Below are 19720 nucleotides of genomic sequence, written 5' to 3' on the forward strand. Positions count from 1 at the left end.
TTCTGTCTTCTACTGAAACCCTGACTCTGCTGCCCGCTGCTGGCTCAGTACCCTGCAGGGGTTTCTCCACTGTTAGGTTGGGGAGTTTTTTGGTTATATGTGATGTTTGGTAATGTGTTGTTTTCATGTTGTATTTCTTTTTTCAATTATGGAAAAAATACTGAAGATGATGTGACAAGTGATGAGGAATAAGTAAAACCCTCTACAGAGTACAAGCAACAAAAGTGACTTGTCTTTTCAAACGTCCTTCACGATTTTGTTATAGCCATAGCATCTTTTTGTCCTTGAGATGCTTGTGGAAGTACTAAGCTGTGCTGGAACTAGCCGAACCTTAGGAGGAGACATAACTATCGGTGTTTACAGGACTGCAGATTTAAACAAACAAGCAAACAAAAAATTCCAAGATTATTTTGTATTGCTTTGGCTGCCGAGGCCCGCTCCGTCCTTGAGGCATCCTTGTGAGAGCCCTACAGAATGAGAAATTTGCTTGTGAAAGACCTGTGAGGTGCTGCCCGCACCATTCCTCCCAGATCACTGCAGCAGTTAGCTGAAGTTACCTGTTGCCAAAAAGGCTGGAGCAGTGCCAAAAGACCCAGCATAAATCATGCCCCAGTGGAGAAGTCAGCCCATAATCGTAACAAACTTCTGTCACCATGGAGAGGTCAAAAGCTGTTTGCAGGGAAACCCACCTCACAGTGAATGTGGCAACCGGGAGGTGGTTCTCTGGCCATAGCTGGCAACAGAAATTGCTGCTGGGGTGTGGGTAATCTAGTTGTGCTTTTTTCTGTGCCAGCTTTTCTCATTCCTTCCCAAATCTTGCTTACCTGCTCTGCCTGGTGGCTGCTCTCTGGTTCAGCACGGAGCCCAGTTTGCCTGTGGCTATGGAGGGGAGCACAGGACAGCCAGCATCTTTCTGCAGATGCTACTGACTTCTTAGTCCTTCCACTGCAATTTTTCATTGCTTTCCATTCCTTGCTCCTGGATGTGTTTGGTAGGCCAGTATGTAGTACTAAAAACACACCAAGGATAGAAGTCTGCTGAATCATTTTATGACACTTTGCTTGTTTCCCAAAACCTTCATCCTCTCAGCATCGCTTTGCAGACACAACTGTAGGTCAGATATGCTTGTCCTTCATTATTGCATCATCTCATACAGCCTCTTGTAGCTGTTTCTGCGTTGCTGCAGTTTGGGAATCTGGACCTGCATCTTGCAGGATTTCCTCTGGGAACAGTGTTCAAGAAACTTACAGGAAGAGTAGTGCTGTGTGGTGAGTAAAGGAAAGCACGCTGGAATATCCTGTGCTACAAAGAGCTTGAGAGCAAACTGGGACTCAGTACAGTTGTGGCTGGGAAATCCACCTAGTGCAGGCAAATGGTCAGGGGAAAAAACTGCCTGCTAGCTTACAGCACTAGTGATAGCAAAGTGTGTTTAGTGTCAGTTCCCAAGATCCCCAGCTGATGAGATGTGAACACAAAGTTCACTGCCTGTGGGGTCCTGTTGCAACTTAAATTTGCATGCATAGATACACAAACAAAAGGCAAACTTCTGAAGTCCTTGATGAAATGAACAGCTTGTATACAGGAAAGCTGAGGCAGGACTCAAGATACGTTGTCCAAAAAGAATGTTGTCTTAGTTTTAGAAATTCAATTTGGCAATGCAGTTTGGGAACTTTATAAAAAGAACTTGGTTCTCCATTACAGTTTTCCCCAGAACATGTGATCTTTACTTCTATGCAGTATTGGCTGCTGCTTTTCTTCCACTTTGCTTTCAAGAACAAAAATACAGTTGATTTCTGGTTCTGCTGATTACTTCTAAGTTCAACTTCAGCTGCCAAATGGTGAATACTTATGTTGAGATAGCTCCAGGCCACATTTTGCTGCTTTACACCTGTACAACAGATGGCAGAGTCCAGGCACCAGACCCCAGAAAGAGTTTTTCTTTTTTCAGCCTCTTCAAACACTGCAACGGTACCAGAAATACTGGCTTGTGTTGCAATTAATGCACGAGCTGTGTTAGGTTAGGTGTGATTTCAGACCAATATAGCCATTATAGCAGAAGACTCCAATAAAAATATGTTTATGGCAGCAACATTTTGCTTCCCGCTGGCTGGGCTACGAAAATAAGCGGCACTGGCAGAAGCATCCAGTATAAGTTAGGTTTGTGCTTGTTGTGCTCTCATGCTGGTGTAATTACACTGGGAAAACATCTCTTACATGGACCCATTTCAACAAATATATGTAGGACAAATTAGCATGCATGATACTCCCCTCCCACTGCACTCATGTACAGAAACACACTTGCTGATCGCTTGTCAACTGTATGTAATTTTAGTGCTAAGTATACTCATTTGCTTAGAAGCTGTAAGCGAGTATTACTACAATAACATCGTAAATGTGCATACATTATTTTACGTAGGAACTATTTGATAAAAACTCTGGGTTCTATCGTAAGAAACTTAGTATATTTTAGCCTGTGAAAGGCTGCGAACTGCTGTAGATACTTGTGTTTGCTTGCACTTCTGACACAGCTTCATATCAGTGCTCCTTTTCTCACCAATTCAGTTCTGTTTCTGTTGGGTTTCGCCAGCTGGGGCAAATGAGAACCTGAAGAATAATTAAATGAAAGGTTGGGAAAATGCTCAGTAAATCTGATTCCGTGGTCTCAAGTGAAAAGGCAGAAGATAGATCTCCTGTCAGTAAGCTGTAGTAAGCTGGGCCTTCACTGCGTGTGCAGCTTATATCTTTAGCTAGTGTTTGGGGTGGGAGAGGAGGGGGAAGCGCGTGCTTGTAAAAGATGTGGGGCAGGAAGGCAGGGTATGACTGCGGGCCAGGAGCTGCTCTTTTGCCTGGGAGTGAGGCACTGTCTGTCGGCGGGTTAGGTCTGTTACCTCTGTATGAGGCAGGAACTCTGACTGTTCGGAGGGGAGTTCACATACAGCTGTTTCTCTGCCCCAAAAGTGGGCATAGTGCAAACAACAAAACCAGGCTGGTCTGTCATGGTTAAAAACAAAGAAGCATTGGTACTGCAGGTTCTGTGTGAGGGATTGGAGGAGAACGCTGCGAACAGGAGTTGTGAAAGGGGAAATGAGCGAACACATACTGTATTCATGATGTAGTTTTTAATAGTGCCCGAAGGTAGTCAACATGTTTCTGCTCTGTACAAGATTAAATCTGTTGCCTCAGAGAAAACAGAAGTTTACAAATGGCAAGACTGATGGGGGACACCAATCATTCTGCATGGGGGAAGAATGGGAACAAAATGAAATGGCCAGTGTGTGGTGTTAAGAGCCTCAGCTGTGTCCCATTAGAAGGGTCTGATCACTGATTATTGCGGGCAGCAACTTTGTCCACTTCAGTCTTTGAAAGGTACCCTGCACATCAGGACCCTTTCAGAACTGGCAGGTTTTTGTGTACAGCTGCATGCCAAAGCTTAGTTGGCAAACCTGCAGCAGACTTCAGGGAAGAAATTTGACTCTGATGTAGAGAGAATAAACATTAATGAGGATGACAGTCAGTGAGGACATTGTAATTGGAGATCAGGTTAGGAATGGGTCCTTAAAGGTGAGGATAAGAAGTGCAGGTCTGTTGAAAGGTGAGACTGGTGAGGTCAGAGCGCAGAAAGTAGAAACATATAGCAAGATCATGTGGCACGGTCATAATACTAGCAAAGGAAGATGTTCTCAGCAGAGATGGAGATGGAAGGGGGAAGATGAGCTTTGGAAGGTTGATAAACAGCCCGTGACCTTTGCTGGCTTGATGTCTTGTGGGATGTTATCAGGGATTCCAATCTAGAGGAGGATAAGAGATAAAGGAGTATAGGGAGATGGCTGGAAATCCTCATTAAATAAGATACTGCAACATCTGCAGTTGGTATTCTGAAATCTGAGTGAAAAGATTAGACTGTTGCATATTAGCCCACAAGGCTAAAGTGCAGCTCTGCACTGTTGGTACTTCTAATCGGCCTTCAGTACAGGAAATACTTTGGTGTTGATGTACAGTTTTCATCCATCAGTGTTGCAAATCTTTTGCTAAATGAGTTAGTGTTATTCCTGTCTTAGAAATGGGGAAATCAACACCTTAAGGAATTTGGTGGCTTGCTGTTGTGGTTTAACCCCAGCCAGCAACTAAGCTCCACACAGCTGCTTACTCACTGCCCCTACATCCGGATGGGGAAGAGAACTGGGAAAGTAAAAGTGAGAAAACTCGTGGGCTGAGGTAAAAGACAAAACGCTGTAACTCCAAATGCTGCCCCCCTCTTTCTTCCTCTTCCCCCAGCTTTATATGCTGACCATGACATCCTGTGGAATATCCCTTTGGATAGTTGGGGTCAGCTGTCCCAGCTGTGTCCCCTCCAAGTTCTTGTTCACCCCCAGCCTGCTTGCTGGCAGGGTGGTGTGAGAGGCAGAAAAGACCTTGACTCTGTGTAAGCCCTGCTCAGCAGTAACAAAAACATCCCTGTGTTATCATCCCTGTTTTCAGCACAAATCCAAAACATAACCCCATACTAGCCTCAATGAAGAAAGTTAACTCTATCCCGGCCAAAACCACCCGCTTCCCTACGATTACAGTGAGTTACTTGATGGCCATACATTGGATGTTCGGGTGCTGCTGTCGTTAATGTAGCCAGCGATGATCTTTCAGTGGTGCCGTGTGAGACTGTTCTCCTTTCTTAAATGTGTTGTAAGTATTCCAACAAAGAGTCAGAAGAAGCTGGGGGACAAGGTACCAGCGTTTACTTCGCTGCTGGTGTTTTATCTCTCTGCAAGTCAGCAGTTCGAGTTGTGCCGAGCTCAGGGGTGAGAGGGAGCCAGCGAGAGGCTGCCCCATGCCACTACCTTGCATGAGGCACCTCAGCAGGAAGCCCCATGTGCAGTCTGTCCCCTTGCTCTCCTGGGCTGGTGTGTCACCCACTGCTGGCCCCTGCTCTTGGTCACACTGGCTTTGCTCTCTACACAGCGAATGTCTTGTGGTGGTTCTTCACTGTAATCCTTATGTGCACTCCGGGGAAATTCTTACCTGCCACGGAAAAGGTATAAAACATGGAACCGATCTCATTCCACCCATATTTTTGGGGAATTTTGCCGCTGATTTCCAACAGAACTGAGCTGTGTACCTGAATAGGATGCATACAAAACATATTCAGGGTATAATACTCTTTGCATACTGCCCTGCATCTTACCAGGCTTCCCCTTCTCACTTCAGAAATACCTCTCATTAGCTGAATTCTTCTTGGTAGTCTGTTCAAGATACTTGACTTTTACAAGTGATGATAAATGCAATAAATCTCCTTGCTTGCCGATAAAGAGACGTGTTGATCCACTCAGAAAAATGTCTGAAGCATTTGGAGTAAATTCAGGTGGGTGGAGTTACAACTTGGTAATTTAGTTTGGGTTTGAAACCCAACGGCCATGAGATAAGAACTGTGTAAACTAATGGTCTGCTGACTGCTGGAGTGTTAGAGCTGGTGGAGTTGCAGGGCAGGGTTACCAGTGGGTAAGGATGATCCTCTGCTTGCCTGATAGGTATTCTACCCATTCTTCTATCCAGCTGCTGGCGTGTCTTCTTGAAAACATGCAAGAATGTGAAACAGCAGTTCACGGGGTAGGGGAGGGAAAGCTCTCAGCAAAAGGAGGTCTTAGCGAGTTACGACAGGAATTTCGAGTTTGAGAGAGTTGACGAAATGCTTTTCAGCCCTGCACTTTGAGAACGAGGTAGTTGCCAGTCTTGGCTAAAAATGTGAATTTTGTGTCAATTAAAAGGGGTAACCCATGCCTTGGGAAATGACTAAGCACAGACACAGGCGTGCAGGAGGACACAGTGGTGACCCTGCTTAGCCGGACAATATTGACTGTGTGGGCCAGCACAGAATTCCTGCAAGGTCTTGAGACAGCTGTCCTAACTTCTCTAATTAAAATGGCTAAAATGCTTTTCTTCTTGGTTTAGGGATAATTTCTGTGTCCAGAGCTGCATTGGAAAGGATCTACAACTATACCTGTATTTCTAATTTGTATCACGTTGTTTATACATTTCTGCAGATCTTTTCTATACTGAAATGAAAATTATTTTTGAAGTATGCTAAATGTGCAAGCCTTGTTTACCCAGAGCAGAAAATCCTCAATTTTTGTGGATTAGCTACCAAACAATTTCTTGTACTTGTTTTGGCGATGGACAGCTATACCTTAATTCCATGCTATGAATCATTGAAGCTGCTTGAGATCAAGCTTGTTGCATACAGCAGACTGTACATTTAACTAGTGCTGTCTAGACTGGGCAACTTTTGTTTTTATTTTTAAATCAAGTTAGTTCCCTCCAATTAATTTAACTGTTGGTAAGGGTTTTTTTTTTAACTCATGTTGATACTAGTTATGTCAAGGTATGTTAGCAGAAGAGAAAATGCGCCATTCTTCAGTGGCATTTGCTTTTATTTTAAAGCAAATTTCCTTAGACTAAAGAATTGAACTGTTGGGGTATCACCTCGGCAGTTACTGCAGGTTCCTGCAGCACGGCTCTTTGCCGCTCAGCAGAGGCCGTAGCTTCGCGACACACCGAACCAGCAGCAGAGACCCCGGCATTATCCGCGGCGGCTGCTGCCCGCCGGCGCGCCCTGCGCCCCGCTCTGCGCACCAGGCTCCTGCACGCAGGAGCGGGGCAGACGTGTGTGAACCCGGCCGAGGGACTGGGACTCTCCGTACCAGAGGCTCGAGTCGTGTCTCGGCGGTGGGCTCGCAGGTTTTCCCCTCCTCGGCAGGAGTCACTTGCCTGCGGGGAGATGTGCAGGAGGGAGCCTGGTGGAGGGAAATACATCCCGTGCTTCTCTTGGGCGGGGGGAAGCAACGCTCCGGTGTGTTGCTCTGTAGACTTGTGGTGCCTTCAGTGGCGACCGTGTAGTTTATTGCAGTTTAGCCGGGGTCGGTCTGGCCGTGCCTCTCGTCACGCCACGGGCAGAGGGAGAGACTCGTACAAGTGGGAGCGCCGCTGCCGCCCCGCCAGTGGGCACGGGCAGCGCTGGCAGTTCTCTCCGCACTGGGGACTCCTCTCCGGGCGCCTCCCGCTCCGCTCCCGGCCTCGAACGCCCTCCCCAGGCAAGCGCCACCGCCCTGGCGCGACCCGCGCCACGGCGTCGGTCCGGGCGGGCGCCCCGGGGGCGGACGGGACGCGTCCGCGGCGCTGTCGGTGGCGGGTGCACCCCGGGGTGCCGGGCCGGGGTCGCCGCCGCCTGCCCTGAGTAGCGCCGCCCGCGCCGCCGCCCTCCCCCACCGCCGGCGGCCCTCCCTTCCGCGGCTTCTCCCGTCTCGGCTGGCCCAGCCCACGTTTTCCTTCTCTCCCCTCCCTCCCTGGTCATGTGTCGCCTTTTTTGTTTGCAGTGGAAACAATTTCTCGCTCTTCGGCTCGCACCGAGGCGGACCGCTGCCCGTCGGGAGCGCGGGGCGGGCGGGGGGCGGGCGGCGGCCGGGCCCCATGCTGGCGGCGGAGCCCCCTGCGCCGGGACCCCCGCGGCACCCTCGGGGCTCGGGCTGAGGCGAGGGGCGCGCGATGCCCGGCTCCGTCAGATGAAAGTTTGCGCCACAGCCATGAAGGGACCGCGGTGAAGCCGCCGCCCCCCGCCAGGTGAGTTGGTGGCGGCGGGGACTGCGCAAGGCGCTGGCGGGCCCGCCTGGGGGGCGGCGCGGTCCCGCCCGGCCCGGCGCGGCTCGGCTCTGTTCGCCCCGGCCCCGCGGCCGCCCCGCGCCACAACTTGGCCAGGAGTTGGTGCGCGGCCGCAGCGTGCGCGCCGCCGCGTCCCTGCCGAGCCCGGCCGGCCGCGCCGCGGGGGCCGAGCCGCGGGGCCGCTCCGGCCCGAAGAGGTCCCGCCGGGGGCTCCGGGCGCCGCTCGGGCAGGACCTCGGAGCACGCACGCACACACGCGTGTCCGTGGCACGGGATCCGGGAGAGGCGGCGCGGGGCAGGCGGGCGCGGCAGAAGTTGTGCTCCGTGCCGGCGGGGCGGCGGGCCGGTGACATCTGGCCGGCATTGGAGGTATGCGCGCCGCCGGCCGCCCGCGCCCGCCCCGCCGGAGCAGTCCCAGTCTCCTAGCAACGCCATTGATTGGCTGCGGCGGCGGCCAATGGGCGCCCGCCCCCCGCATTCCCCCCCCCCCCCCACCCCTTGCGAGCAGTACGGTGTGAACATGGAGCGGGGGGGCGCCGCGGTGCGCCTGCCCCCGGGGCCGCGGGCCCCCGCCGGGCGGCGCGGAGCCCCCTCGGGCGAGCGGCTCCGTGAGTATGTGGTGGAGCACCCGCGGCTGGCGGCGGATTAAAAATGTTCGTCCAACTGCGGGCTCTCATGTGACCGGCGCTCCTTTGTCTGGCGGCGGGGCGCCGCGGCAGCCGCCACGGGCCTCCTTAACAGAGTCGTGTGACCCCCCCTCCCCCGCCCCGCTCCCGTCCCCGGGTGCAGTCGCGGCCGAGCCCCGCCGGACGGGGGGTGTCAGCTCCGGGCACTCCTCGCTCTCCCGCCCCGTCCGCATACGCCGGTGGCCGGAACGAGGGGGGCTCGGCGGGGCCGCCCCGTCAGCCCCGGCGTCCGTGAGGACTGGGGAGGGGAAAAGAGGGAAAGAGAAAAAAGGGGTGGTATGATACGGCCCTTTGGGAGGATACTGGCAAATAAGCAAATTAAACAGAAAGAGAGCAGCATGTTGTCATAGCAACAGTGCAATTAAATTACTTTACTGTCAGCCATCATAATTTTCCTGTTTAGAAGCTCTTGGGACGTAACTTCCATTTGGAGTCAAAGTTGAGTGTGTGGCGTAGGTAGGCGATGCCGGTGCCCCCGGACACCAGCGATACTGGTGTTTACCTTCTGGCTGTGCTGGACGCTGTTTTGAAAGCTAGGAAGTGGGACCTACGTAAGTTTGGCCTCCCGGTGTTTATCTCTGCCTCGGTATTTTTTCCTCTTCCAGATACTTGTGTAAAACCACACATGTTCGCTGAGCTTGTTGGGTGATGGTGGGTGTTAACGGGCTTCTGTGCATGAAAGTTCTGTATCTTTTTAGTAATGGCTGCTTTGGTGTAAAGTGTTTATAGAAAGACCCGAGGAACTTTCGTTTTCCGTTTTTGCCCTTTTGTAACAGCTAAAAGTCGGTCAGTTCTCCTTCCCAGAATGGATGTCTTTCCCTTTTTTTCCTGTACATAGATGGTTCATTCTGTTGTTACCTGTAGTTTTTTTTTTTTTCCTTTTCGTTTACAGTATTGACTGTGTGACCACATGACTTCAGGGAACTGCTGAGGATATGTTTTTGATACAGGGAATCATTTTGCTCTTGTTCAACATCTGTGCAGGAAGCTTTGTTGTTTTTAAATCCGTTATTAACTCTCTTCAGTTTTTATTTCACTGCTGTTCACATCTCTAGACCTAAATCCTGGCAGTTCTACTGTATGGAGAAGCTAAGAGAGTCTGTCTCTTGCTTCTGAGGTAGAATTGTTTGGCTCCCGTCTGCTTCTCTTGAGTTGGGCAGGTGCTTGGCTTCACCCAGCTTCAGAAGGGCTCGGGTCCTCCTGGATATTGCTGATTGCAGGTGTCCCCCTGGGCCTGCTGGTGTGGTACCCTCTGCAGCTCGTCCGCCACTCCCGTGCCACTGATAGGCATCCCAGCAGTCTTTCTGACTCTGTTTTCTACCACGTTTGAAATACAGCTCAGCTTATGTTAAAATCTTCTCTGTTTACATACATTTTAAAGTGCTCTATTCCTCCGGCGCTTGTTTCCCCATGCCTTGGCCCTGGTCCCAAAACTTCCGTGCGCTGCTTTCCCTCCTCCCTTTTCCTACCCTAGCTGGTTTTGAAGTTCTGCTGTCATTTCTGACTTTTGTTGGAGCTGTAGTCAGATTGGATGCTTGTCTGCCTCAGCCTTTAGCCAGAGTGATTTTAATCACGTTGCTGTTGTATTGTCCTCAGAAGTGAAACAGCTGAACTTAATCTAAAGCAACTGGCCTCAAACTCCTCTATTTTTTATTTAGGTTTTTTTTTTTTTTTTTTTTTTTTTCTTTTTTAGTTCCCATGCTTTCTGAAGTGGTACAATAGGAGTATTCAATGATTTGATACACACATTCATCATTAAAGGGATTTCCTGTGTGGGGCTTCACATACGTGCAGAACTGTGGTGTATTGGGGTTCATTCCGTTGATTGGAATTGCTTCCTTGTCCCAGCTTCAGATTATTTTACTCCACAGTTATGGATGAGTGTTTACATGAGTCTGTCATTTTTAATACAGATGGCAAAAGGCCAAGTGACCAGTTAGGGAAAAGCTGTCAAAATGCTACGCAGTATCTTTTTATGAGCTAACTTTTCTTTCTGTTTCTTTCTCCCTTTGGATTCACTCTCCCAGGAGTTGCTGTCTAAATGGGTCCAGTCATGCCTCCCAGTAAGAAGCCAGAGGGCTCAGGAATTAGCGTTCCCAGCGGATTGAGCCAACGTTACCAAGATAGTGATTTATCCAAGGCACTTCACGATGACGAAGACCTAGATTTCTCTTTGCCTGCCATCAGATTAGATAAAGGGGCCATGGAAGATGAAGAACTAACTAATTTGAACTGGTTACACGAGAGCAAGAACTTGCTGAAAAGCTTTGGGGACTCGGTGTTAAGGAGCGTTAGCCCCGTTCAGGACATTGGTGATGACACGCCGCCGTCTCCTGCCCACTCTGACATGCCCTATGATGCCAAGCAGAACCCCAACTGCAAACCTCCTTACTCCTTTAGCTGCCTCATATTTATGGCCATTGAGGACTCGCCAACCAAAAGACTGCCTGTAAAGGATATATACAACTGGATCTTGGAACACTTTCCATATTTTGCAAATGCACCCACTGGATGGAAAAATTCTGTGAGACATAATCTGTCCTTGAATAAGTGTTTTAAGAAAGTGGACAAAGACAGAAGTCAGGTAAGTTTGGAGCTATGGAAACCGATCTGGCTCTGAAAATATTGACCTGCTAATCCCAGAACGTGTCTGTAACAGTGAAATGCAGAGTTTGCAATGCTGTCCCTGGTAACGTCGTTCATTAAATTCAGAGAGCCAACATTTCTTTAGTATGGCTCATTCTCATTTTATTAAATTCATTGTCTAGACATCTGTAAGAAAGTACTCGGGGTGTGTGTGTGTTTTTTCTTTTCCCCCCAGCTGGTGTCTTCATGCATAGTGGTTAAATATTGTTTTTAGTTATCATGCTGTGGTAATGGTTTCCAGCTATACTAGATGAATGTAATCATGTTATAAATAGGCTGCTTGCTGTTCTTGGCTTATACAAATGTATAGTGAAAGGGCATGCCTTATGTAAGAGTCCATTGCTTTTTCCCCTGGTCTGTGTTGTAATCTGAAAAAGCTTCCCTTTCTCTTAAACAGACAGAAGTAGTTCTGAATTTTGGTTCCATTTCAAGCAGGTTTTAGAGAAACTCTTCAGAGAGAGGAGATAGGTCTGGCATCAAAGATGAAACTTGTCATTCACGGGAATTTCAGTCATTCTCTCCCTGGGCTTATGTAGCTCCTGTGACTGGTGCAGTGGCAGAAGCCTGTGGTGCACATTTTTGATTTTGGGTCTCTGTTGTCTTTGCCTGGTTTCATTGCTGAATCCTCAGCAGCGTCTGCAGGAAGAGGCTGTGAGGAGGGAATGGGGAAGTGAGCTGGGCATTGGAGGCAGCCCTTTGCAGAGCCTTCTGCTGCATCAGTCTGCCTGGGAGCAGGTATCAGGTTCTGAAGGGGACCGTCTCAAGAAGCAGTGCTCTGAATGAATCTTTGGCAAAGTATGAGTATACTGACAAAAATATCAGCTTGCAGATTAATCTCACAGGCCTTCTCACAGGTTAGTGAAATAAATAGGTGGTAAAATCACATCACTGACTGACTGTCTCTGAAATTGGCTGACGATCAGAAAGTGGACACTTTCTTCTGGCAGAAACAATAGATGCACTCAACTTTTGTATTTTAGTGAAGTAAATGCTGTGATTGTCTTGTAACTGATTACCCTGAAACTAGACTTCTGTTGGTGGTGCTGTTCTCCCTGTTTTGTGTGTAATTTAACTGTAAATGCTGTGGAATAGGAGCTCAAGTAACTCTAGAGCAAGAGTGATACATTACCCTGAAGTAGCAACTTTTCATTTTAGATTTTTTAACTGTCTTTTCTCTGGAGCTTTCCTTTTTTTAAGTGATCGACACATTTATTCCCCCTCCCCCCCTTTTTGCAGATGTTATTCCCTAGAACCCACATATTGCTGATCACACACTGTGTATCGATATTTTTATCAATTATTTGCTGTGAAAGATTTTGTATGAGATTTAAAAAAAAGAACAAGTTCTTGAACTGGATCTTTTTTCGTGTAAACCAGAGTCTTAATTCTTGTTTGGAAGTGAGGCTATAATAACAAGTAACACACCAGGCTTCTAGGATCCAGTCCCAGACCATAAGAAACCTTCACACAATACGTTTAAGAAACCCACAAAGGTTGTAACTGGCAAGGCATGTGTTTAGCATTGCCATTTGTGTTCTGTTCTATCCCTCTTCCTCTGTTTACAAGTTGACTATTCAGATTACAGCTTCCTTCCTATGAGGAACTTGTCTTCATGTCTATCTGTCAAATATCCAGCAGTCTGCTGAGCTCGTATGAACAATACCATGATGCGCTGCTTCTCCGCAGGGAAGTGGCAGAGCACAATGCATGACTAGTCACCTGCATCTCGAATCTGTGATTAGAGCCATGGTTACATAGCTAGACAGCAAGGTGTGGTGGGAGGCCTTGCCTCTGTGAATAACGAGGTGGGGTTTTACTCATTCCTGGAAAATCCCAGGTTATGAGAAAGAATTTCTTCCACCTCCTGGATATGCTAATAACTGCAGGTAGCCAGCATTACGGTGGATGGGATGAGAATCTCAAACATATAACACACCAAGGCAGGTCGTTTAAATCCCCTGCTGGGTTTTTTCTCGTGTCCTGGCCAAGGGATGTGGCAGGCATAGTCCTGAGCGCAGAACTGGCGCTTGGTCAGAGTTGCTGAATCAGGTGCTTGACAGCTAATTGTGGACTTGGAAAGCAGTAAATGTCAACTGCTGGCTTTGAAAATACCTTCGTGTGTGTGCACATGCACACTTGGGTTTGATTCGAGTACCTTGCAGCAAGCATCTCTGCTGTTCAGAAGGGGGGCGTCCACCTGAAGAGTTCTCTGGTTTTAGGCTGGGGCTTGGGCCAGGGGAGGAGAGGACTCTTCTCTTTGAGGAATCGTTTCGTGCTTCTGCTTCCCCTTTGCAGCCAGATTCCACAAATTGTAGGTTTGGAGCCTGCCTGTCTTACTGTTTTTGTGTGGGGGAAAAAAAGGCATTTAGCAAATGGCACATTACAAAATGCTACCAAGACAGGCTCTGAAACATGTACAGTATGGGGGGAAGGAGTTAATCAGTGCTGGGAATTGCAGGCATTTGCTGGTTGATGTGCGTTGACACATTGTGAAAAGCTACAAGCTTTTCCTCTCTAACTTTTGCTTTCCAGTGTTTGTTTGTGTAGCCTTTCAGTAATCGTTTTTCTAAAAAAAGTTCTGCTGAACACTTAATTCTTTTTTGAATTCCCTCTGCATAGTAGTTTTCTCAATCTTGGGTTCCACTAATTTATATTCATGGGGCTAAATATGTATTTAATAGCATGCAGCTTTTTCTGCTTGCATATGAATGCTTGCATTTCCTGGAGAGAGATCCACGTAACAGAGGGAGGAGAAAGAAAAGAAGGACTTACAGGGGCTGCATCATTTCAGTTTTTGACTTGCCCTGTGCTGGTGCTTTTAGGTCTGGTGTGGAATGCCGGGAAAAGACATTTTTCTCCTCGGATATGTTTATGCACTGCTGCTATTCCACTTCAGCTGCAATGCCATCGGGCTTACCTGGCAAGCTGACAGAGTGACTATTCATGTAACTTTGCGATGAGGCTGATCTCCTGGATCGAGACGGAGAGCCGGGCTGAAGAAGGGAAAATGCTGAGCCCTTGATTGTACAGACCTCTTTGCATTGAGCTCAGCAGTTTAATAATAGTTGGCCAGAGTATGAAGTGTCACATGATGGGGAGTAGATGAGGAGTTCCCTGGCTTTGTTTATACTGCCAGACCTGTGAATTCAGTCGTTCACATTAATCCTGTTGTGAATGTACAGATCTAAATGTCCTCTAGTGTGTGTCCCATTTAGTACGGCCCGTTAGCCCATGACTTCCCTGACTTCCCTACCATCTGGTCCTTGGCTATAGAGAGGAATTTTTCTTGTATATGTGTCTCCAATAGCAACGAGTTTGCAGTTGATATGGAAAGTAAGCAGTTGCCCTAGCAACGGAGTTACTGATGTGGCAGCTTCTCCGCTTGCAGGGAAAGGGCTAAGCTAGTTCAGACCCATTATGTAGGTTTGCTGTAATTATAGCTGCGCCCACTAGTGCTGCTCTAGCTAAGGGTCTGTTGAAAAATTTTGCTATAAAGCCCTATTTTTCCCCCCCGGTTGAAGGTTTGTTTTATTCCTGTAGGGATTCCTGAGCTGAACAAAGGCTGGTAGGATTGTATTTTCAGTGCATGTGATATGTCTCTGCCTTTTATGAATGCAAACTTTCTTGATCGTTATTATCAAATGAGTGGATGAGGGGAAAGGCTGTTTGACCTTGTTGGCTTCTCTGTAATTTTTTTGTCTCAGTGAACAGCCCACTGTTACAGAAGCTGGGCCAGGGATCTCGTCCCATGCTCCTTTCTGCTATTCTGCTGTCTTTTCCCCCGTCTGTGCTTCTTCAGGCATCCGTCCTATCAAGAGGGTTCCTCTTTGTGTCTGCTCTGCGTTGTCTGAGATAGGGAAATGCACACATGCTCCTGGCTGTGTGCATGCTGAAGAAATTCAAGTCTCTTAAATGTTTGTTTGGCACTCGTACTGAGGGACGTCTTAATAAAAATGTAAGGAGGGTAAAGGATATGTTTATGGGGACGGGAGAAGAAAATTCCCCTAGCTTGATGTGGAAGTTATTCTTAGAAGTACGTGGTCCATAACTGGGTCATGGAGATCCAGCCAGGCTCCTCCTCCGTCTGGAGCAGGCTCTGAGATGTAAGGACTCCTGAGTGGTCCTTGGGCTCTGCGAGAGCCAATATCTGACTTGTCTTCATCTAGTGCACTGCCTCACCTAAGGGCTCTCTGCCAGGGCTCCTGGTGAGAGCTGTGGGGGACCCTTTGGGTGCAGGAGACTGTTCAGGACTCCCTCCTGCTAGGGTCTTTGATGTGATAATGTCTGGGCTTTGACAGGTAAACCCCTGCATACCTGCAGAAATACAAGTGCTAGTTGGAGTGAGAGGAAAAGGAGCCCGCTTGTTCTTCCTTAGAATTTCCTAATCCAATCTGCATATACACAAAGGCCGGGGGCCATGGATGCTGTTCTTCCTCTCTTAACATTATTGTTCAAGAAGATCTCCTGTGAAAGCATGGTGGCACTCTGGGGATAGAAATGATCTCCTCCGTTTTTAATATTGTTATCACCTAGACTGACCCAAATAACACAAGCATCAGAATTTCACCATGTTCATAACATTTGGTGGAGCTGAAGTGATAAAAAACCAGCAGCAAAACAACCCCTCAGATTCGTGTTAAAGACTTCAGATAATGTTGACTCCATTAATAAAATAATGTCCTAAATAAGTGGTCCAGCTGTTAATTTCCCAAATTGTTAAAAGGAGATGTTGTCGTTTTAAGCTGGAATTCATCTAGTTTAAATCCATTTTTTTTAATACTTCAGTCTGTCATACTAAAAAGCTGTCTAGTGTCAGAAATTTTCTCCTCAAACTGGTACATGGAGAAATGACGGTCATCTCATTCCAGAGCAGTCATAAAAGTTTCTAGAACCACACTGTAATACAGAGTTTCCAGATATCAGACAATTTATGGAGAGCTTTTCTTGAACCCTTTCAGTTTTGTTTTTGAAGTGCAAACCCTAGAAATTACACAGAATATTGTAAGAATAGATTTCCTAAAGCTGTGTGTGGAAATAACATGCTTCCATTTCATTGGCTTTCAGCTGGTTGACATTGCATCAGAGCTTACTCTTTGCCATGGAGTCTGCTTGTATTAACTGGTTTAGAGCTGTGCAAAGCATAATCAGGTTTTTTTTCAAATAATGATGAAAAGCTGTCAATATCCGGGGAGTCCTCTGGACCTTTTATCAAAGATATTTATGTTACCTTGCGCTTGGCTAAGATAGTCCATGGGCAGGCACCCTGCTGGGTAACTGTGGTGTTAGTTGCACATTGACAGGCTATTGACCTACCTGAGGGCATTGGCTGCTTAGGGTGTGGTCCGGCTGGGCTTCTATCTTTCCCTCTTTTTAATTCTTGAGTTGCCTTTCGGCTTAATTCCCTGATCCAGGTCACAGTGTAGTCCAACAAACAGTTGTGCCGACACAATGGAAGTAGAGATGATGGGGAGGGTGGGGAATACCTCTGGTTGGAGTTGCTAAGGAGGCAAGCTGTTCCTGACAGAAGAAAGGTCTGACAGATACTGGCAGCTGCAGGGGCAGTTGGTGCATGACTGCTTGCTGGGATAATGGATGTGGTCCCCACCACAAGGTAAAGGGTAGGGTGAAATGAGAAAAGAAGTTTAAATGCAATGGGAGGCTTGCTCCCGCTGGAGACATTTCTTTTGGTTTTCTTCTAGGAGCAGGGCTGTAATTTGTTGCTCAAATGGCCTGTGTTAGTGGCTCTTCATGGTGTTTTACAGGTGATGTAAAGTGATTCAAATCTGGGCTGCCGCCATCAGGCATGGTCCCTGCACAACCTGGCTGCTTGTTCCCTTTGCTGGGGGACTGAACTGATCTGGGGATGCATTGCCGGCCTCTCTTCAGCTCATACTGACACGTGTGTCACCATGCAATGAGCAGGCTGAAAAGCTATCATGGAAGAGGGAAGGCTGTCCATAAAATCAGTTGTCAGGCTTTTCTGTGCTGCTGTCTTTATGTCCTCATCACCACTCAGGTTTCTTCCTAATTGTCAGAGAGTTAATGAACTGCTGTTGTCAGTGCCAGCAAAGGAAGCACAGATCCTGGGGCTGTGCTCTGCTGTAAGTGCAGGAGGCCTCGTTGATGACAGGGCTGAAGTACGTATATACACAGGAGTGCTTCATGTGTCCATTAGGGAGCACTGCCCTGTGGGGGGATCCCTGTGAAACTCCTGTGGCGATAGGCAAGATATGCCCTTGAGCACCGGGCCTGCAATGGCGGCTGTGCTACCTCCAGTTGTGGCTGAACATCAGAGATGAACCGGGCTTGCTCGTCTGGCCGAGTGTGTGTTCTTCTGTCTCACACTTCAGTTCTTCAACAAAACATCAAAGAATCCATTTTAATTACCAGATATGTGTCCCTTAGACTTCCTCCTTCCTTTCGTAAAAGGGAAGTGAAGTGTTTTACGCTGGCTGAAAGAGCACAGCAAATTGTGCTGCCTGGCTTCTTTTCCTGGGTGAGGACCTCGTGAAAAGGCATTTAAAGAACTTGATCATAATTGAGCAGTTGAAAATAATTGAGGAGTTGAAAATACTCTTCAGGCAGCCTGAAGTAGCCTTTGAGTTGCTGGAGGAGCTGCTTCTTGCTCTGGTTTCAGGCAGTTGCTGCATCCCACTCGCTGACCCAGGCAGCTGAAGCCTTGGCTCATTCCTGCGGTAGCTCTGCGTTTCTGGTAACATTATTCATAGTGTCCTGATGGGGTGTAAGGAGCAATCTCTAAGCTGCTCATACCTGTTCCTTCGGTGTTATTTTCAGCTAATTGCTGTGTTTTCATCATAAACCTGGTTAAAACACCTAGATGATCCAGTGTAGCACAAGCTGGAATCCTTGTGAAAAAGGGACCCGGTGTGACTCTATTTTTAATTTAGTTTGTTGATATGTTGTGCTGGTCAGTGGTGGCTTAGCACATAGAAATAATCAACTTCTGTCATTTCAAGACTGGGAAGACCTAGATGAGGTTGTGGTACAAGTACTGTACATAGCTGTAACAATGCAGTATGTTATGATGCAGTTAGTCTTGTGAACATGTATTTGCTTAAAAAATCTGGTTAAGTTTTGCACAGTAAGTGTCTAGGGAAAGAATTCACTGCATGCTCATATGTATTTTTTAAGCTAATAAAGATATCTGTCTTTAAGTATTTGCCTTTATCTTCTAATTCATGATCTGATGTTTTGACCCAGTACAAGTTAAGTCTTCTGTCTTGTAGGTAAAGGCAGATACTGAAGAACGTTTGCTTTGATGAGATGTATGTGAGTCTTGCTGGTTTTCTGGTACTTTCGGTTAAAGTCAGTTTAAGAACAGTGAGGTTTTGCTTTCTTCAGTAGTAGAACTGGCTTGTTATGATTCAGTATTTAAGTTTTGGTCTCAAGGAAAGAAACTGTTTAGTTTTGCTTCCTAACATCTGTCATTTGATCAAAGTCCCACTTAGTTTCAGTCCCTCTCCCAGCCATTCCCCCCATGCTCCAGTATCTCAGAGCTGGCCAAAAGCAGGGTACCTGCTCAGCTCCAGAGCTGGGAAACTATTGCATGTGGGCTGGGCGAGAGAGGAGGTGCCAAAGCTGATTGTGTGGCCGTGCGTAAGTGACAAACAGCAGAGAAACAGGCAGCTCATTCAGGTGCACTTATGAGTCCTGGGCACTTGTGCTCTTTAAAGGTAAAATGGATCCTGTATGTCTGCTTGAATACTTACATCAATCTTTTATCCTAGTTTTTCTGACTTACTTTGGTGTGTTTTCTCTGGTTTGGAAGAATTCAGGCACAGAAGTAGTACCCTACGTTTTCTTTAATTGTGGAAAAAAAGCAGCCCTTCTGAAGGAGCAGATATGTTGTTGATGTTGGTCAGTGGCCCTGTGGATAGCTGCTGGGACACTTGCCATTTAGTCTGGCTGGCCTGGGACTAACAGGCCTTGTGGATGAGGGCAAGGGGCACCTTCCTCACCTGTGCTGCTTTCAGCGAGAGCTCCCTGAGATGTTTTCCCTTTGAGCAAAATCAGTGTCCAGGGCTGAAGTTCACAGCGTTTCTCACCCTTAGTTACCCAAGAGAGTGCAGGATGCCTCACCTCTGCCACATGATCGTGTCCATGATTCCTCTTAGCCTGTCTTCAGATCTTGACTGCTTAAGTGGCTGGAGCTGTTGAGAATCCTGGTGAGATACTACACCTATGCCATGCTCATCATTGCTGCTGTATCTGGTCGTTTAGTGCAGATTATTGCAATGGCAATAAAACTGTGGTTCTCTTTTCTGGAGAATAAGCATATTTATAACAGTCTGGATGCTGACAAGATTTACCTACTCGTTGGCAACTCAGCTGGTTTCTAAGAGATCCTGAATTTCTTGTAGCTGTAACTGGTGTCAGACTCATCGGTGACAGAGGTCATGCAAGATAAGCAACAGTAGGGAGGAAGAAGAGGAGTGACCTTCCTACTTTGACATACTTTTTTCCTTCCTGAATTCTTGGTAGGTCACTATTGGCCCTTCTCAGCCTGGAACGTTGTTTTTTCTGTTACCCACCAATTTGGACTCCTGACTCCCGAGGAGCTGCTTTTGATTTAACTTTTGGGTAAACAACAGCAGAATGGGGACTGAGGGCTGTGGAAAGTAGCAGTTGTGGCCATAAATGATGCCTCTGGATCTTTCTCAGTTATCCATAATAGTAATTTTGGAGACAGTACATTTTAATTCGTTAGTTATGTTCTTCAA

The 19720-nt window shown here is 47.5% G+C and overlaps 1 protein-coding gene across 11 annotated transcripts in view; it reads left to right on the plus strand.

The window, feature by feature from the left end:
- FOXN3 (forkhead box N3) overlaps nucleotides 1-19720 on the plus strand; it is a 209559-nt gene that overhangs the window by 64014 nt on the left and 125825 nt on the right. For 7 of the 11 annotated variants that reach the window (XM_030483783.1, XM_030483791.1, XM_030483790.1 and 4 more), the window contains exon 2: nucleotides 10361-10917. In XM_030483783.1, the coding sequence (XP_030339643.1) occupies nucleotides 10375-10917 (543 nt within the window). In that variant the 5' untranslated portion in view covers nucleotides 10361-10374. Of the gene's footprint in view, nucleotides 1-7355; nucleotides 7609-8131; nucleotides 8885-10360; nucleotides 10918-19720 lie in introns of those variants that run through there. The other 4 variants (XM_030483785.1, XM_030483793.1, XM_030483788.1 and 1 more) reach the window with 4 other exon arrangements.

This window comes from Strigops habroptila, chromosome 4 (assembly GCF_004027225.2).
Source record: "Strigops habroptila isolate Jane chromosome 4, bStrHab1.2.pri, whole genome shotgun sequence".
In the NCBI taxonomy this organism is placed as follows: domain Eukaryota; kingdom Metazoa; phylum Chordata; class Aves; order Psittaciformes; family Psittacidae; genus Strigops; species Strigops habroptila.